The sequence below is a fragment of the Serinus canaria genome, chromosome 6 (assembly GCF_022539315.1).
Source record: "Serinus canaria isolate serCan28SL12 chromosome 6, serCan2020, whole genome shotgun sequence".
In the NCBI taxonomy this organism is placed as follows: Eukaryota; Metazoa; Chordata; class Aves; order Passeriformes; family Fringillidae; genus Serinus; species Serinus canaria.
Genome location: NC_066320.1, coordinates 4,115,610 through 4,133,793, shown reverse-complemented (window position 1 = coordinate 4,133,793; position 18,184 = coordinate 4,115,610). Strand labels below are relative to the sequence as shown.

The following is an 18,184-nucleotide window of genomic DNA, read 5'->3' as shown; positions in this document are numbered from 1 at the left end:
GAATTCAATTAGACTGGTGGGGAAGTGCATCCTGAGATGCCTTTCCCAGCTGGGGTCACTGGTTTGTGTGTCAGGAGCTGGAGGCTGGGGTTTCTCCCTGCCTTCCCTCTGGATCAGAGCAGGAGACCCAGACAGGACACACCAACCAGTCCAGACTCAGAGGCTCCACAGGTTCCATTTTTTCCCCCAAGTTTTATATTTTCTACTTCCCACAGGCCTCTTTTGTTGTTGTTGTTGTTGTTGGTTTTGGGTTGGTTTAGAGCTGGCAAGGAATTAGTTCAGGCATTTCTGATATGGAGAATCTGTCACAGTGGGGAAGGATCCAGGAGGGACCTTGGTGATGTCCCCTGCCCATTCCCCAGGGAATGCCACTGCCACCCACCCACACTTCCCCTGGGAAAGGGGGGCACAGCAGCCTTTGCTTCTGCCTCCCTGTGACCACATCTCCAGGGCTCAGGGGCTGTTTGTCCCCATTCCTCAGCTGCTGGAGGAGTGTTTGATTTCCCAGGATGATGCAGACCTCGAGTGGGGTCAGGTTTTGGGGACAGAACCATGCTCAGGGCCAAGGGAAGGCTGAAATCCCTCCCTGCAAGAACAGCTTTTGCTTAATCTTAACAGACACAGGGTCATATTCTCATGATTTTTTTTTACCTAAGGGATATTATTAAATCAAATTTCTTGGATTTACCTAAAGAACAAACCCTGCAAGTCCAAAAGGGACAGAAATGGGAAGAGATCCTGACTACAGATGTGGTGAAGGGGGAGAGGAGTGAATAAAACCCATAAAAAACCATTGTTTTTGTGGAATCTATCCATGAAATTAATGATTCTGGAGAAGTCTGTGGTAGCATCCACCCTGCTGGGCACAGGCCACGGGACACAGATGCAACCAGGGCTGACCTGAGCTCCTCTTTGCCTCAGAATGGCTGCTAAAAATGCTCTTTTTTCCTTCTACACACTGGGAAAGGGAAGGATATCGAGGCACAAGAAGCAAGGACAGGTGTGGAGATAGCCAGCCTGAACAAAACAAAGAGGGTGGAGGACAAAGATGCACCCAAGAGAACAAGAAATGGTGTTTAATGCCCCACAAGGATATTTTCCCCTGCCTCCAGAGGTGACAAAGCTGTGCTGGTCCCTCTCACTCTCTGGAGAAAAAGCCCTGACCCTAATGACAGTGGTTTAAATGTGCTAGGGATAAAATATGACGCTGCTCAGGACAGATTTGAACCCATCTGAACAGTTCCTGGTGCTTTTCTTAGCCAGGTCCCTTCAGTTTTTCACAGCCAGGTCCCTTCATTGCCCCAGTGCCACTGACTCTTAGTGGTCACAACATTATTATGATAATAAAATAATTATATTATCATGCATGTTGTGCAATCTTTTTTATTTTTAAGTATGATTTTTAAAAGTACATTATTTTTTTTTTTTTTTTTTAATTTTCACAGCCTGGAATTCAAGCACTAAACTCCAGCCTGTGAGTCAGGAACTCTTTTAGGGGCTGCTTCAACCCCCTGTTCATGCTGTGACTCCAGAGGGATTTTAAGGGTGGGTTTGGGTGGTTTAAGGACCATCAGTGCTTTACCCTCTAGTTTGGGGCAGTTTGGCCTGTTCTCAGCCAGTTCCAGAGCTGGAAGGAAGCTGGGAATGATCTTTCCCTGGGGCTCTTCTCCCTCCTTTACATTTCTTTAGTTCAGCACCACCGGGCACTGCCAGACCTGCAGTGGGGCTGGTATTCCACAATCCCGTGCTCCCCAGGGAATTTAATGCCCCAAAGAAGCAGCACCAACCTCAAAGGCACCGAACTCCCACGAGCAGGCAGCATTTAAAGGATGCTCCCCCACACGGTGCCCTGGGAGCCCCCCAGGGATGTGCGGGCTTTGGGCTGGGGTGCAAAGCGCTTTTGGGGTGTCCAGGGAAGGCTCCGCAGTGGTTTTGCGCCCCAAACCCCTTCCCCAGTTTGCAGGGATGCACCTGCAGCCCGGCAGCCCCACGTTCCCCACCCCCAACCGCCTGAAACAGGGGCGGGGGAAAAACGTGTGCTCGCAGCTTTCCCTCCCTCCCAGCCATCCCAAAAGGCTGAAGAGCCGCAGGAACAAGCCACAAAATGAAGGGAAAAAATAAAACTTTATTGTGCATGGAGCAAGGTCGAGATCGGCAGCACCCGCGGTTGGTCCAGCCCAGCCCCTCCGGTGGTCCCTCATTCCCTCCTCCCTCCCAAAACCAGGGAGCGGGATTCTGCTGCCAGGTGCCCTTCCCAGAGCCCCAAGCGCGCTCCCTCTCCTCGGTTTGGCGGCCAGACGGCATCGGTGGCGACCAGGGAATTCCTAAAAAGCGGCTGGATGAACAGCTCCAACCCATCCCGTTCCCATGGGATGCTGGGGATGAACCCCCCGCCCCCATCTCTCCTCCCCCGGGCAGGGACCTGGAGGCAGCGCGGGGTGAATTTAAAGAGTTTATTCGCTCGCACGCCCTCGGTGGCATCCCTTCGAGCCAGAACGGAAGAACCCAGTGTGTACAAAGTCACAGTCACGGCTCGGAGAGCGCCGGGCAGCGCCCTCAGAGACAACACCAAATAAAAAAACTCATTAAAAGCCATTAAAAGTCAGTCATTAAAACCCCCGGCGCTATGTACAGCTAAGTGCCAGCTCGAGTATTCACAACACAGTAACGTACTGCAAGAAGTCGCTGAGGAGAAGTTCCCTTGAGAAACAACCTTCGCTCCGGCGGGGCCGGAGTCTGTCGCGTCCGTCTGTCCCGTCCGTGTGTCGCTCAGTGCCCGCCGGCACTCCTGCGTCCGTCTGTCCCGTCCGTGCGTCGCTTAGCCCCCGCCGGCACGCGCGCAGGCGGGACGGGGACGCGTCCGTCTGTCCCGCCCGCGTCCGTGTGTCGCTCAGTGCCGCCGGCACGCGTCCGTCCGTCTGCCCGTGTGTGGCTCGGTGCCGCCGGCACGCGTCCGTCTGTCCGTGTGTCCGCGCGTCGCTCAGTGCCGCTGGCACGTGTGCAGGCGGGACGCGTCGGCGGGGCCGTGCTCTCGCTGCAGGCGGCACGCCAGCCCCTCGGCGCACTGGCAGCGCTGGAAGATCTCCAGGCCGTGCGAGCCTTTCCGCCGGTGCCTGGTGCACACCTGGCCCTCCCGCAGCACCGGCTTGCAGATCTTGGACCAGAAGTGGCGGGCGCAGCACAGCCCGGCCGCGCAGTCCGACGAGCGCAGGCAGAAGTCGCCCTCCTCTCCTGCGTGGGGACAGCGGGGGGATGCTCAGCCGGGCGGAGGGGGACACCGGGGGGACATCCCGAGCCGTCCCACGGGCAGGGTGGGCATCCCGGGTTTGGCTTCTAGAGATAGTGGGGCTGGGGGCATCCCGGAGTGATCCCACATGGTGCAGGAGGGAAGGGAGGCATCCAGGAGTGGTCCCACAGGGGGCAGCAGGGAAGGATGGGCATCCTGGGTTTGCCTTCTGGGGTCACTGGGGCAAGGGACATCCCGGAGCGATCCCACAGAGGACAGCAGGGAAAGGGAAGCATCCCGGAGCGACCCCATGGGGGACGCTGGAGCAGAAAGGGCGTCCTGGACTGATCCCGTGCGGGACACCGAGACAGAGTGGGCATCCCGAGTGATCCCACGGGGGACAGAGATGCAGGATGGGCATCCCGAGTGATCTCACGGGGGACAGAGATGCAGGATGGGCATCCCGAGTGATCCCACGGGGGACAGAGATGCAGGATGGGCATCCCGAGTGATCCCACGGGGGACAGAGATGCAGGATGGGCATCCCGAGTGATCCCACGGGGAAGAGCAGGGAAGCATGGGCATCCCGGACAGATCTCCGGGCAAGGGGACAACACGCATTGGTGCCCAGGGGACAGCAGGGAAGGGCTTCAGGCGGGACAGCGGGGTGACAGCAGCCGGTTCGCCTCACCTTTGGCAGTGGGGATCCAGGCGGGAGCGGGCGTCCGTCGGGGCAGCGCCTCGGTGCCCGTCTCGTCCAGCTCGGCCGCTCCGTGCGGCGGCTCCAGGGGCGTGCAGAGCCCTACGGGAACAGCGGGGCTGTCAGCCACGCGTGGCACCCCGGCCCCTCCCCAGCCCCAGGTGTGCCCTGCCCTCACCGTTGCTGCAGGTCATGCCGGGGCAGCACATGGCATCGCGCAGGCAGCGCTTGCGGCGCCGCCGGCAGCCGAGGCACAGCGGGGCCCCCCCGCCGCGGGCCGCGCCCCCACAGAACTCCTCGGGGCCGCAGTCCTCGTCCTCGGCGCACGGAAAAGGCTGCGGGACACAGAGGAGGCGGGGGATCAGCGGGGCCGGTGCTGCCATCCCCGAGTGTCCCCCCTCTTCATCGCCGCTGTGTTCCCTCTCCGATCCTCGGCACGACCGCTCCATCCATCCCCCGTGGGTCGCTGCCCGCCTCCACCCCCGTCCCTGGTGTCCCCTTCATCCCCGAGGTGTCCCCACTTCATCCGGTGTGTCTGTGTCCCCAACACCCGGTGCGTCCCTGTCCCCCGTCGCCGGTGTCCTCCTCTCCATCCCCGGAGTGTCCCTCCATGCCCTGGCAGCCCCTCCATCCAATCGCGCTGCGTCCCCCCTCTTCTATCCCTTCCACCCCCGGTGTCCCCTCCATCGCTTGTGTCCCCTACCCCATCTCCCGGTGTGGGTGTCCTCATCCCCGGCGTGTCCCCCTTCATCCCAAATGTGTCCCTCAACTCCATCCCCGACGGGTCCCCATCCATCTCCCGGTGTCTGTTCCCCTCCATCCCCCGGTGTGTATCCCCCTCCACTCCCGGTGTGTGTCCCCCTCCACTCCCGGTGTCCCGCCTCTCCATCCCCCGGTGTGTGTCCCCATCCATCCCCGGTGTCCCGCCGCTCCATTCCCAGAGTATGTCCCCCTCCATCCCGGCAGTCCCATGGATGGCAGAGCTCCATCCATGCTCTCTCCTACCTGTCGGGTGGCGGCCGGCGGGGCCTTATTGCTGCCGTCGAAAGGGGGTGCGGGGGCGGCGCTGGTCTCTGCCGCCCCGCCCGGGGGGGGTCCCTTGATGGCGTTGGAGCTGAGGGCACCCCCGGGAGCCGCCGCCCGCCCCGCCGGGGCCGCGCAGCTCAGCGCCGCCAGCAGCGCCACCAGCCCCCGCATCCTGGTGCCTCCCGTGCCCTCCCGTGCCCGCAGAGTCCCCGAGCAGCAGCACCGAGCCGCGAGCAGCGGCTCCTGCGCTCCTCCGCCGCCTTTATACCCCCGGGCTGCCTCCTGCCCGCCCCCTCGGGGCGGGGGGCCCGCCGGCTGCGATTTCAAAGCGTTCCCGGGGGGGGCTGTGCCCATGAGCCCCCAAAACCGCCTCCACCCCGCCCCGAGGGCTCCTACATTGGTCGGGAGGGGGTTTCGCAAGGGCGAGGGCAAACCCCCCCCCCCCCCCCAGCATTCCCCCCCCCGGCATCCCCCGCCCCGGTTCCCGGCCAGATGCTCCGTACTCCCCGACGCCGCCGCTGTCTCCAGCCGGGCGCGCCCGACGGAGGGGACCGGGAAGAGGGACGGGGGGGACACTCCCCCTTGTGCAAGCCCCCATAGTGGGTGGGAGCCGCTGTGGGTGCACAGAGCCCCCCCGCCCTCCCCCGATGGCAGAGTCGGTCCTTTGGTCTCCTCTAAGTCTCCCCCCCCGCCGCCTCCCCCGCGTCCTTCCTGGCGCCAGCGCAGCCTTGCAGGAAAGGAGAGGGGCTGCTCCGCATCCCCCTGCGCCGGGCGGTGTGCGGGGACACGGTGGGGGGACACACGACGGGACTCTCGCTGTCCTCCCCCTACTCCTCTGACCCCAGCCGGGGCGGGGGGCAGCGTCGGTGGGGGGGAGCTCCGGGCCCTTTGATGCGGGGAGATCAAAGGCGTCGCCCCCCCCTCCTTTCCCAATTCCCCCCCCCCGCCCCAATTCCCATTTTTTCCCTCCCCATTCCCTCCATTCCCCCCCCACCCCATTCCCCCCATAGGGGCAGAGCGGCCCCAGGGCGCCCCCTGGCGGTCCCGCCGGGACATCGCGCCTCCACTCCCCGCTCCGGTAATTAACTCTCGTTAATTAACCCCCGTTAATTAACCCGGCTTTTTCCGGCGGAGGGCCCGTGCTCCCGTTTATTTCTTTCCTCTGCTTGTTTAAATGAGAATACGAAGAGCCGGAGCAGCGCCCCCAAAATCGCCGGGGTGGGGGATCCCGGACGCCACAATTCCCGCAATGAACACACACCCCCCACCCCGGTATCGCTATCCCGGTATCCACTATCAGCTGTTCCAGCCCCGAATGGCTCAAGCCGGGCTAATAATTGCCTGGGAAGGTTTCGGGAGCACGGCGGGCAGGTGCCGTCAGCAGCGGCTGAGTCACGGCCGGGCGACATCCCCGGCACAGCCCGGCCACCCCTCCTGCCGTCCCTATTTTTAGCCTGGAATAAGGAGCGCCACGCCTCGCCCCGAAATCTCGGTGTTCCCCTGGCAGTTTCAGGTGAGGGCCACGTCACCCTGGGGTTTTTATTGCATTATTAACTTCGACCTGCGATTGCTGCATCCCGCGAGGAGATAGGTGACGATTGCCAGCTCCTCCTTGGGCTGTTACCACATTTATTTCCCTCCTGAGAGGATTTTTTGTTGCTCCTTTCTCCCAGCTTTTGCTCACCTCTGTGTCATCATCAACTCACAGAATGATTTTGAGTTGGAAGGGACCTCAAAGCCCATCCAGTGCCACGCCTGCCATGGGCAGGGACACCTTCCACTGTCCCAGGCTGCTCCAAGCCCTGTCTAACCTGGCCTTGGGCACCTCCAGGGATCCAGTCACAGCTTCTCTGGGCACCCAGTTCTGGGAGCAGAACCCCTGTAACCCCAGATTTCAGCATCACCCACAAGATCTCTCCCAAACTCAGCTCCTGTACTGGAAGAAACCCACTGACAGCTGTTCAAAAGTAATTATTTTTATTTCAACTCTATAAAGTATACAACAGGCACTCGGCAATTACAGCTGCAGGGGGGAGTACTGAGCGAAACAAAAGCCATGGAAGTTTATGAAAAAAAACCCAAAAACCCAAAGTTCCTCAGTCAACATCCAAAGAGTGCAAGCGGCCGATGGCCGGGGCGTGACCGACATCGGCCCGACAAACAAAACCTCTGCCATGGAAGGAGAGAAAATCAGAGTATAAAACAAAGGGCTGGGGTAAAACAAGCATAAATGGGGACTCAGGGGTGAGAGGCAACTCCAAATGGGAATTTCCCCTTTTTCTGAGAAAGCCCTAAAAGCGCCCAAGTCTCAGTGTCAGGGCTGGGGAGGCAGGAGGAGTTTCCAGGGCTCATCCCCGTGGATGCAGGGAAAGGGGCAGGGAAAAGCACAGATCCTGTTTGGTTGAGTGGTGCAAACGAGCCTCATCTTTGCACCGGGGTTTCGGGTCAGGAAAACACCAGCAGGGTGGATTTTTCCCAGGTGGGAGATTCCCCAGGGGGGGCTGTGTGGGACAGCACGGATGGGTGGGATCTGCAGAGCTTAGCAAAACAGGAATACCTGTCTACGGACTGCTAGGATGTCAGAGATTAATTTGACCCGCACATCACATTTATACATTTCACAGAAATGACTCTGTATCTCATTAACAGATACACAGCTCTGGTACATTGAACAGAAATCAGAGAACGACGTCATCATTTCTGGAATTCATCGAGATCAGATAATAAAGGCTTAGAAATCGGTAGCAGAAAGAACTGTAAAACGCAGCAAGCTAAGAAAGGACGACGGTTTGAGGTGTGTTTGTCTTTTGTCATGCAGCATAACACCAAATTTGTCTCTTTTTTTTTTTTTTTTTTCTCAATAAGATGCCATGGATTTAAGGCACTTGCAACAATGCCAGATAGCCAGTGACGTTCTAGAACTATGGGACGGGTGGGTGAACAGGACAGCTGACGGAAAGTTTAATCATACTGACAAATATGACATTAATTCAAGTCTACCTCGACCTAAAGACATTACATTACAAATAAGGAAATGAAGGAATAATGTCATGGAACTGGAAAAGAACAGAAAGTCCTGTGTGACCCACAAAACATCGACACGAAAATACCTATTTACAGAAATATCTGCTCGTGGTCCTGTTGTTGAAGAAGAGTTTGCTGTGGGCAGTGCAGCTCCAGGAGAAGCCACAACACCAATCAAAGCCCCCTCTGGAAACATGGGAGCCAATTCCCCCTTCCCTAAAAAACGCTGTCGTCCCATAGATCAGGAAAGGAGACAAACAACTAAGGACAGGAGGTGGAAACACAGAGGCAATCCCTTGTTGTGGATATATAGAGATATATATAAAGCAACTTAAATATATTATTATAACTGAAGGCTTATCATATACATATGCAAAGTGTTAATGCTCAGGAGAGGCCATGGGAGTCGAGTGAGGTGTTTGATATCAAAATAAACTCAGATTCAGCACAGTGCACGCTGCAGGTGACAATTCCCATGCCTGGCACAAGGAAAAAAAGGGACAGGAAAAAGAAACCCAACTGCTCAGCCCATTCCAGACCCTCCTTCCTGTCATGTTTTCAGGCTGATCCCCAAATCCTTGTGGTGCTTTGTCCTCCTCGCCTGCCAGCTGCATCAGGTGTCACCATCCTGGGACAAACTCCTACAGGAAGCTGTCCCCATGGAGTGAAGGTCCAGGGGGATGGGAGGGAAGCATTTGGCTATTAGGCCTATTTAAGATGCCTGGTGAATGTTTTAGCCCTCGTGCTCAGCCTTGGCTCTCAGTGCTGTCCATCCCTTGGAGAAAGGTGGAAAAGCCAGCAGGTGCTGCCTTTTCCCTGTGAGTTTGAAGGCAAACGAAGTTTTTAATGGTTAAAGAACAGCAGAAGTGACTGTGCCAGAGGTGTGGCCTCACCCTTTGGGAAACTGAGGGAATTCCAGGGCCACAGACTGCTTTCAAAGGTGTCACACGGCCCACGCTGCCAAAATACCCTTTTGATCACATCCTTTAATGAAAAACATGCAAAAGAGTTGGGACTTAGCATCAGGGAAGGAATTTTTTACTGCTCAAACAAACCTTTTCCATGTAACATGTGGGAAAAGTCCTTGTCAGCAAGACCTGATCTTTCCACGGTCAGCTCTTGGTAGCTGAGATTAAAAGGGGCTGGAATGAGAGGACCCTTAAGGTCCCTTCCAACCCAAACCATTCCATCATTCCATGATTCTGTGATTCCTTTTGGGGCCAGGTCTCTCAGAGAGACCCAAATTTCCTGTTGGATAACGGGATAAACTTTCAGTCCTGTGTGTATGCAACAAATGGGCACCCAGGATAGGATCCCTCTGCTGCATCCTACAAACCAGAAAAGGGAATTCAAGCAAAGGAAAAGTGAGGGAAAAGCATATCCTGATCATATTGTTTTCCCTGGTTCTTTTTTCCAAATGGATTTGGCCACCCCTGTGTTAAACACAGTCACGTGGACCTGGCACGCTGGAGACCTCACAGGGATCTTCCAATACCCACTTCCCATTGAATCCCACTGACTTTCCTGTGCAGCTCCTTAGCCTGGAGAGGCATCAGGATTGCTGGCAGTGTTCCATCAGAGCCAGGATTTCTATTTTAATGAGATTCTTTAAACATGGAAGAGAAGCAGACATGGAGACATGGAATCACCAGAAGGGAGAACGGAGCCTCTGCTACATATTCCTGACAGGAAGGGTCAGGGACAGGCTTCTTCCCAGGTGAGGGATGGATGTAGCACCTCGAGAGGACACCACAGGTCTCATGATTTTCCCTTTGAGCCCAAAAAGATCCCAATTATCCTTAATTCTGTACCTAACCAGAGTGGTGGGCTGCTGTTGCTTTACTCAGGACCGTGATTGGAGCACTGTGAAATGGATCAATAGATGTGACATGGATCAGTGGATGGACAACGGATCAATAGATGTAGAACAGATGGGTGGATGTACAATGGATTCATTCCATGGTTTTCTCTTTCCATGCATGTGTTGGTACCAAGGGAAAGGAGAACTGAAGCCCAAAGGTGGTGCTGCCACGTGAGGGAAGCGACCCAACCTCTGCCTTGACAGCATCTGCAGCAGCCAGTTGTGCTTTTGGTTGTGACCAGGCTGAGCCAAAATGTTTCCAAAACAAAGAGGAAAGGGAACATTCAGTCTCGTCAGGAATACTGCTAGGGAAGGAAAAGGACACATTCCCCACTGCTCTGACAGGAGTGCTTTGCCCGTGCTCCTCCTGGGCTCCAGCGCTGCCCTGTGGAGCTCAGAGGGTGGGAATAGCCCAAATCCTGCACTGGAGTAGCTGCAGCACTTCATAAGTTACTACTGATCCTACGGAAAAAGCAGCTGGAATTAAGTGCCTCTTACTCTACGGATCTCTCACTCTGCTAATCAAGAGTGTGCCAGGATCTCTGTGGCCACAGAAGAGGAGTTCTGTGCCGGAGCAAGGCTCTGTGTCAGGACCACCATGCCCAAGCCAGGTCACGTTCCAACAGAAAACATGGAGAGCACTATTGTCACTAAGCAAGAAGTCCTAATGCCACTGGAGTTACTGGAGCAGCATCAATCAAGGCATCGTGGTGACCCCGAGCACGAATCCTCCCCGATTCTGGTCTTCCTGTTCCGCTGGCAGCCACGTCCCAGGAAAAGCTGTCCTCAGCAAGGCAGAAGCAGGTAAGAGAAATAACATTAAAAATCTATGTCCCATCCTGAGTTGTCGTCAGGGGGTGGCTCGTCACTGTCCTCTGGGAAGCTGTCGAAGTTGCTCGTGTCCGTGGGAGACGCGACCTGCGGGGGGAAGAGCGACAAGAAGGGGGTGTTCATCCCAGGGCTGGCATTCCCTCTTCATCCCAGAGAATCCCCAGCAAGGCAGGGAAGTGCTGCATGCACAGCTTTTTGCTGGGGGATTTCCCCCAGCTCCCCTACTCTTCTGAGTTTTCCTACCCGTTCCCACAAGGTTATCCCAACAGGCTTGGGGAAAGAGCCCAGGATTTCCCATCCATGGCTCCAGGAGGCTGAGCTGAGCCCTGCTGCCTTGAAGTTTCCTGACATTGCTCAGCCTTGGGATCCTTCCAGAGAAACTCATCTTCCCAGGATGAAGGTCAAGCCCATTTCTTTTTCGGAAATCAAATGACATTTGAAACCTACCCTGGCTATAGAATTTATGGTTTTCCTGCTTTGTGACAGCAAAGGAAACTTTCTTACAGTGAGGACTTGATAAAGTCAAGACAATTTAAAAAAATAAACCTTTTAAGAGGAAACCAGCAACTCTCCAGCCCAAAGCAATGAGAGTCTTACTAGAAATTTAATACTTTGAGTTTTACCCAGAGCAGGAAAACACTTGCTGCTGTTTCCAGTCATTACATTTGGGAAGAGCCTGAGCCAGGGGACAACTGACAGTCATTAAATCCCAGAATTTCAGAATGGTTTGGGGTAGGAAGGGACCTTAAAGTCTCATCCAGTCCCACCTGCCATGGGCAGGGACACCTTCCACTGTCCCAGGCTGCTCCAAGCCCCAAAGTCCAACCTGGCCTTGGGCACTGCCAGGGATCCAGGGGCAGCCCCAGCTGCTCTGGGCACCCTGTGCCAGGGCCTGCCCACCCTCCCAGGAATATTTTTTTTCCCAGTATGGATTGATCTCAGGGGGTGCCCCAACCCACTTGGCTTTGTTAACCCTCCTGAGATTCCCATTTGATGTTGGATGCTGCTGCAAGCCTTGGGAAAAGACAGGAGTTCCAACTCCAGCCCTACATTTAATGTGCTGCCCAACTGCATCAGCATTTTCCTGCTGCTGAACACATCTGGGGGGAAATCAGGATTATGGAAATCACTTTGGAACAAAAACCCCACCCTACAAAATCTTAATTTCTTTTGGATTATCTGGATCTGTTGACTTTGTTGGGGCTCCTTCACCCTTTGCTTGCTCAGCTCATCTTTGGCAGAGTCCTGAGCTTTTAAGGAGAGGTAAAATCACAGATTCCAGCTGCGGTATCAAGGCTCAGCAGTGTCCTAGCAGCAGGTTGTAAATTGGGATCTTTACAAAAATCCCATGAAATCAGAGCTCTTTGATTGCCTCACTGGCAGAGCCATGCTAGAAACGAGAGTTAAAGAGCTGGGAAAAGCCTTTTTTAAAAAAAGAAAAAGGAACTGATCTGTATGTTTGGTCCTGCTGGCTCTTTCCCAGCTAACAAGGAGAGGTGGATTGAAGGAAAAATGGATGTCTGCTCCCAGAGTTGTATTTTGGGTCCCTTTTCAGAGTGGCAGTCGAGACTTTGCCAAAAAAACTTATAAAAAACGAGCTGGAGTAGGATTGACAGCTCTGGGGTGACAAAATTCACAGTTCATGGGTTTGGAGAGGATCTCAGGAGTAGGTCTGGAGGAGCTGCTGCTCCCAAGAGCTCAGGGAAAGGATGAGCTGGGGTGAACCAGGATTAGGGCCAGCCTGGAGCTGTCCTGGAAGAGGGAAGGATGTTCCCATCTATTCCAGTCAGCCTTCCTATGTGGGGTAAGAGCAGCATTAGAAATGCTCCTACTAAACTAAAAATCCACCAAAACCAGTTAGGAAGACATCCTGGGGTTTTTTTCAGGCTACATGGACACCCTGCATTCCTAAAGCAGGAATTGCAGCTGGATGTGAAGGGGCAAACTTGACTTTATTGCCTGATTTGAAATGTGATCCTCCTGATGAATGAATTGGCATTAAAAATAGGCCAAGGCCAGGTTGGACAGGGCTTGGAGCAACCTGGGATAGTGGAAGTGGAAGATGCCATGGAAGGTGATGGGAGGGGATGAACTCAAAGGTCCCTTCCAACCCAAACCATCCCAGGATCACAGCTGGAGCTTAAGAGAAAAATAAACCCCAACCAAACCCAGCTTTGATCTCTAAAACATTTCTGAGTTGTTGTGGGAGAGATTTGCCAAGTCCTGCTTTCCCCACTGACTCCAGCAGCTCCTGCATCCCACAGGGCAAAAGGGGGGGGATGGGAAACCCTCCTGCTCTTTCCCTAAGCAAACTTTGGGATGGCAGATTCAGCCCCGGAGCTGGGCCTGCCCCTGCTGCAGGAGCTGCAGGATGGAGCAATGGGGTGCAATTAAACCCCCATTAATGGCATTCTCCCGGTGATCCCGAGGGATTAAGCTGGAACAAGGAGGGGAGGCTGCAGGACAGAAGGGGCCGAGGTAATTTCTGTCAGCTAATCCTGTTTGGTTTCCCTTTGCAGCGGGGCTTTGAGGGCAGGGAGCTCACAAAGACATCAAAGGAAGGGCTTTGCTGCAAAGGAAAACCAGCGGAGCTGTCCCTCCGCGCCCGCTCCCGGTTAAACATCAACAGCTTTTCATGTAGGACATGGATGCAGGGCAAAGAGGGCCACAGGCACAAAAGACAGCACAGAAGGGAAGGTTAATGTGAAAGGAAAGGGAGATGGCATCCAAATCCCACTTGCCTTTGCAAAGGAGATGAGAATAAAGGAGAAGGGAAGAGAACACAGCTGAGAGAAGGGGTGGAAGGGGCAGCTCTCCAAGGAAATGGGAAAAGGAGATGCAGAAATAAGTGGAGCAGGTGAGAGAAAGGAAAATGTGCTGGAGTGGATGATCCTGCCTCAATCCCCTGCTACAAATTTCTCCATGGCTGTGCCCTCCTCACACTGCCTTCCCAGGGAAGAGCCTGCCTGGAGAGCAAGCTTAGCTGGGAATGTGCCTGAAGTGACTTTTTCAAGCATCTCCAGAAGAAATAAAGCACATTATTCCCACTCAACCCAGTGTACCACAAAGCTCACAGCATCACAGAAATTTGCCATGGAGGAGAAAATAACGATAGGAAAACTTACACTTGGGATTATGGGAGGTGTCAGTGTCCCTTTCCGTAACCCTTCCCAGTTAAAGCCTTCAAACCATCTAAAAGGGAGGGAAGAATCCAACAGTTAGACAGGTGTAGCACAAAAAGAACCAAAAATTGCTTGAACAACAGGTTTCATCTCCCACAGACTTTGCCTTCAAATCCCTTTGGAATTTTTCCTGGTTTTTTTGGGGGGGACCATAAAGGAAGAGTGTGCAGCGACCCCGTGGTGATACCACCCAAGTGGAAGTTGCCAAAGCTCAGATGGGAACCATTCCTTGTTGCAGGTGTCCTGGAAGCTGCTCCTTCCCTCCCAGAGGTGGATCCATCCCACAGGAGACCTTTTTTCCCTGTGGAATTGGGATAACTCCCAACTTCATGCTCAGCAACCTCCCACTTGTGGTTTTCCCCAGGTTTGCTCAAGGCGGGTGGATGAGCCCCGAGCCTTCCCACAAAAACATCCACACAATCCGTTCCTGCTGCTTTGGGGATGGGAGAAGAGACGATCCAGCACAGATGGATGAGAGAAATTCTTCCTGGAATGGTTCTCTCACCTGTTCTTATCCCAATGACCTCCTAAGACTTCAGGTAACCCCTTCCATGGGACCAAAAGGGAGGATGATTTAAGGGATGGATAGGAAGTGGCTTTTAGGGGAAAACTGAGGTGTTTGACATGCCCCTTTCTGGGGTTGGGAAAGACACTTACTTGTGCTTTTGGATATCTTTCACTCCATTTTTCAAGTTCCCTAATCTTTCTGATGGATTGTCCCTGTAAAAGGAAGAACAAATCCTAAATCCCTCTGCCCAGCTCATTTCTTTGCAAACATCACCAAGGCTTTTTGTTTTATCCTTACACCCACTTACCTGCATAGTTTTTTAATTAAGTTAGCAGCATTTTTGGCAATCTTCTTTGGAAATTCAATCATGTCTATTCCCCTTAATATGATGTTATAGGTCTTCATGGGGTCTGGGCCTGAGAAGGGGGGACTTCAGAGGGCACAGGGAAGGAAAAAAAAAAAGATTAAAAACTTTTCTTTCATAGGAATTTGTCTTTAAAACAGCATTAAAATCTGATAAAATATACCCAGATGAGAAAAGGCAGATGTCAACCAGGAATGCTTTGCTTGCCATAATCCTAACCACTTCTCAAGGAGCTCTGCAATTCAGGGATGTTAGCTGCAGGGAAGTACCCAAAAAGAATTTTCCATGCTAAAGCTCTTCTTCCCATGGCTTCCAGTGGGGATTGATTGGCTTTCCATGGATGGGGGGCTGTGTGTGAAGGATGGGCAGGTGGAGGGGCTGCATCTCCTGGGGGGAGTGCTGGGGGATGAGGTGAGGGAGCTCCAGGAAGCCAAGAGCAGCAGAGATATCCCAAATGAAATATGGGAAGGGATGGATGGTGCCCAATCCAGCAGTGAGGAACCTCCCCAGCTGAGTGCAAACCCTTCCCCTTTTCCCATCATTTCCAGATCCTTCAGGAACAAACCTCCCCACCTCAGTGCAAACCCTTCCCCTTTTCCCATCACTTCCAGACCATTCAGGGCCAAATCTTTCCCCTTTTCCCACCATGTTCAGCCCACTCAGGGCCAAAACCTTCTCCTTTTCCCGTCATTTCCAAACCCTTCAGGGCCAAACCCTTCCTCTTTTCCCATCATTTCCAAACCCTTCAGGGCCAAACCCTTGCTCTTTTCCCATCATTTCCAAACCCTTCAGGGCCAAACCCTTCCTCTTTTCCCACAATTTCCAGATCCTTCAGGATAAAACCTCCAGAGCCGAGTGCAAACACTTCCCCACCATTTCCAGACCATTGAGGGCCAAACTCTTCCTCTTTTCCCATCATCTTCAGCCCACTCAGAGCCAAAAAAAAGATGATGTGAGTGGAAAAGCCAGCATGGAGTCGCCTGGCCCAGCCCTGCCCCTGCCCTGGCCTCATCAGGGTGAGAAGGGCAGAAATCTTGGGATGAATTTCGATGCCCATACCTGCCAGTCAGGAGCTCATACATCAGGATTCCCAGGGACCAGTAGTCTGCTGAAATGTCATGACCTTTGTTCAGGATGATCTCGGGGGCTACGTACTCCGGGGTGCCACAAAAAGTCCATGTTTTCTTTCCAAATCCTATTTTCTTTGCAAAGCCAAAATCGACCTGGGGGAAGGGGCAGGAGAGAGTCAGGGCAGGGCATCAGAGGGGATGTTAGCCCTGGGCTCTGCTCCTCTTGAAGTGAAGCAAGGCAGAAAGGAGGATTCCTCATGGGAATTTTCTCTCAATTGAAGCACCGAGGGTCGTTCCAGGACCAGGGAGCCACAGTGACCTTTTTGCTGATTTTTCCTTGGGAAAATTCCCATCAGGGAAGCAAACACCAGCACCAAGGGTTCCTTGGGGGTTGGAATTATTGTCACTCACAGCTCTGGTTGATTTATTTTGCTTTTTTTTTTTTCTTTTAAATTTAAATTAACACGGGCGAGGAATGATTTTAAGCTGTGAGAGGGCAGGGCTGGATGGGATATGGGGAACGAATTGTTCCCTGGCAGGGTGGGCAGGCCCTGGCACAGGGTGCCCAGAGCAGCTGGGGCTGCCCCTGGATCCCTGGTAGTGCCCAAGGCCAGGGCTTGGAGCAGCCTGGGACAATGGAAGGTGTCTCTGCCCATGGCAGGGGTGGAATTTTGGAGCTTTAAGGTCCATTCCAACCTAAACCATCCTGGGATTCTGGGATTTTAGGAGAAGATGGAAAGAAAAATAATGGAGTAAAAGTGAAGTCGACAAGACACACTGTAGGCTAAGTTTTGAAGGATGAATCCTTCAAAATTAATTCCAAGTGGGCAGCAGGGTGGAAACTGTCTATGATGTGCCCACAGCAGTGGCAAGCATGGAAAATCAGATTATCCTGGGAAGTGGAGTCCTCTGGGACTGGTCAGGAGCCCACATGGTCACAGGGCTCTGGGACACTCAGGGACATGCCTGAGGAGCTGGGGGCTGCTGAGGGACCAGCACTGACCCAGTCCCAGATGCTCCTGGGGTGGGAGAAGGGCAGTCCTGCACCTCATCCTCCTCTACCTCAGAGGAGCCCCAGGCTCAGGGAAATGCTGCAGAGGGTACATCCCAGTGTCACTCAGGAGGTGACACATTGGAGGCTGCCACCAGGCTGGGTTACTGTCCCCAGACACAGAGCCCTTGGCCCCCTCTGACCCCCAGTGCCCTCAGCCCCTCCTGGACCAGCTCCTTTTAGAGCTCCTGTCCTTCCCTGGTGGCTTGCCAAGGACCCACATCCTGCAGCACCTCCACCAAGGGAATAATTTCTTCTCTCCTGCCCCTCTCCATGCCCTCACCGGGCCATTTGGGGTACCCCTAAAAAGCAGGGTGCTTTTCCTGAGTTCTGGGGCAATCAGGTAATTTTTTGGGCCAAGACAGCCAGGTGGCTTTCTCCTGATGCTCTTTTCTCAGCATTCCAGGAGCATGGACCTGAATCCCAAGCCAGAATCACAGAATTCAGAGAATCACTGGGTTGGGAGAGACCTCCAAGATCACTGAGTCCAACCCAGCCCCAACACCTCAACCAAACCCTGGTACCCAGTGCCACATCCAGCCTGTTTTTAAACACATCCAGGGATGGTGACTCCACCACCTCCCCAGGCAGAACATTCCAGAACTTTATCACCCTTTCTGTAAAACACTTTTTCCTGATATCCAACCTATATTTCCCTTGGTGCAGCTTGAGACTCATCCCCTGATGGATCCTGTGGGGGGGACTTTGCTCCTCAGCCTTTCTGGTCAAACCTGGGGGGATATTTTTGGGCACTCACCAGCTTGGCATAACCTCGGTGATCCAGGATGAGGTTCTCTGGCTTGAGGTCCCTATAAATGATCCCTTTGGAATGCAAGTAGGCAAAGGCTTCCACCACACATGCCGTGTAAAACCTGGTGGTGGAGTCCTCGAATGAACCCCTGTGGAAGGAAAGGAGGGAGGGAAAAGGGGATCAAACCATTAGATGAATCCTTGGGAAGCGGTTTCCTTCCCCGTGGAATTCATTCTGCTGTTAAAACATTTATTGCTGCAGTAAAATCACTTTTTAACACCTGGAGAGTTCCTGGTGCTAAACTCACTATTATATCTCTATATATAAAATATATCTCACTTTTATATCTCTCTCTCTATATATTTTCACTTTTTTATCTCTATATCTCTATAATCTAGTTAAATTTCCATTTTTGAAGAAGCCTCTTTGCCTCTTATATCTGAAACTATTTTAAGGTTTATTCTACAATTTAGAAATAAAACTCTGAAATCCTTGTCCTGTAAGCAAAAATGTATTTTTTTGTAATTACAACTTTGGGTTTTGAGTGCTAAAACTCTTTTGAGGAGCGCAGATAAGTTCTGTATTAATGT

At 53.5% G+C, this 18,184-nt stretch overlaps 2 protein-coding genes across 3 annotated transcripts in view; both read right to left on the bottom strand.

The window, feature by feature from the left end:
• Positions 1-2,200: 2,200 nt before the first annotated feature.
• On the bottom strand, positions 2,201-5,123 carry DKK1 (dickkopf WNT signaling pathway inhibitor 1). Its single transcript, XM_050976356.1, has 4 exons — positions 4,932-5,123; positions 4,105-4,261; positions 3,918-4,028; positions 2,201-3,231 (listed from the first exon to the last, which is right to left on the bottom strand). The coding sequence occupies exons 1-4, from the start codon at positions 5,121-5,123 to the stop codon at positions 2,981-2,983; spliced, it is 711 nt and encodes a 236-aa protein (XP_050832313.1). The 3' UTR covers positions 2,201-2,980.
• A 1,789-nt stretch (positions 5,124-6,912) lies between these two features.
• The window catches only part of PRKG1 (protein kinase cGMP-dependent 1), a 367,092-nt gene continuing 355,820 nt past the window's right edge, over positions 6,913-18,184 (bottom strand). For both annotated transcript variants that reach the window (XM_050976335.1, XM_050976334.1), the window contains exons 13-18: positions 17,601-17,742; positions 15,782-15,945; positions 14,666-14,788; positions 14,508-14,570; positions 13,794-13,860; positions 6,913-10,755 (exon numbers count right to left, since the gene is read on the bottom strand). In XM_050976335.1, the coding sequence (XP_050832292.1) occupies positions 10,657-10,755; positions 13,794-13,860; positions 14,508-14,570; positions 14,666-14,788; positions 15,782-15,945; positions 17,601-17,742 (658 nt within the window). In that variant the 3' untranslated portion in view covers positions 6,913-10,656. The remainder of the gene's footprint in view (positions 10,756-13,793; positions 13,861-14,507; positions 14,571-14,665; positions 14,789-15,781; positions 15,946-17,600; positions 17,743-18,184) is intronic.

What these genes read in the sequence shown, in the direction of transcription:
- DKK1 (XM_050976356.1), bottom strand. Translation starts at nt 5,123, where the DNA reads ATGCGGGGGCTGGTGGCGCTGCTGGCGGCGCTGAGCTGCGCGGCCCCG. An exon ending in CGCCGGCCGCCACCCGACAG is followed by an intron (nt 4,262 to 4,931) that starts GTAGGAGAGAGC and finishes TGTGTCCCGCAG; the next exon opens with CCTTTTCCGTGCGCCGAGGA. An exon ending in CTGGATCCCCACTGCCAAAG is followed by an intron (nt 3,232 to 3,917) that starts GTGAGGCGAACC and finishes GTCCCCACGCAG; the next exon opens with GAGAGGAGGGCGACTTCTGC.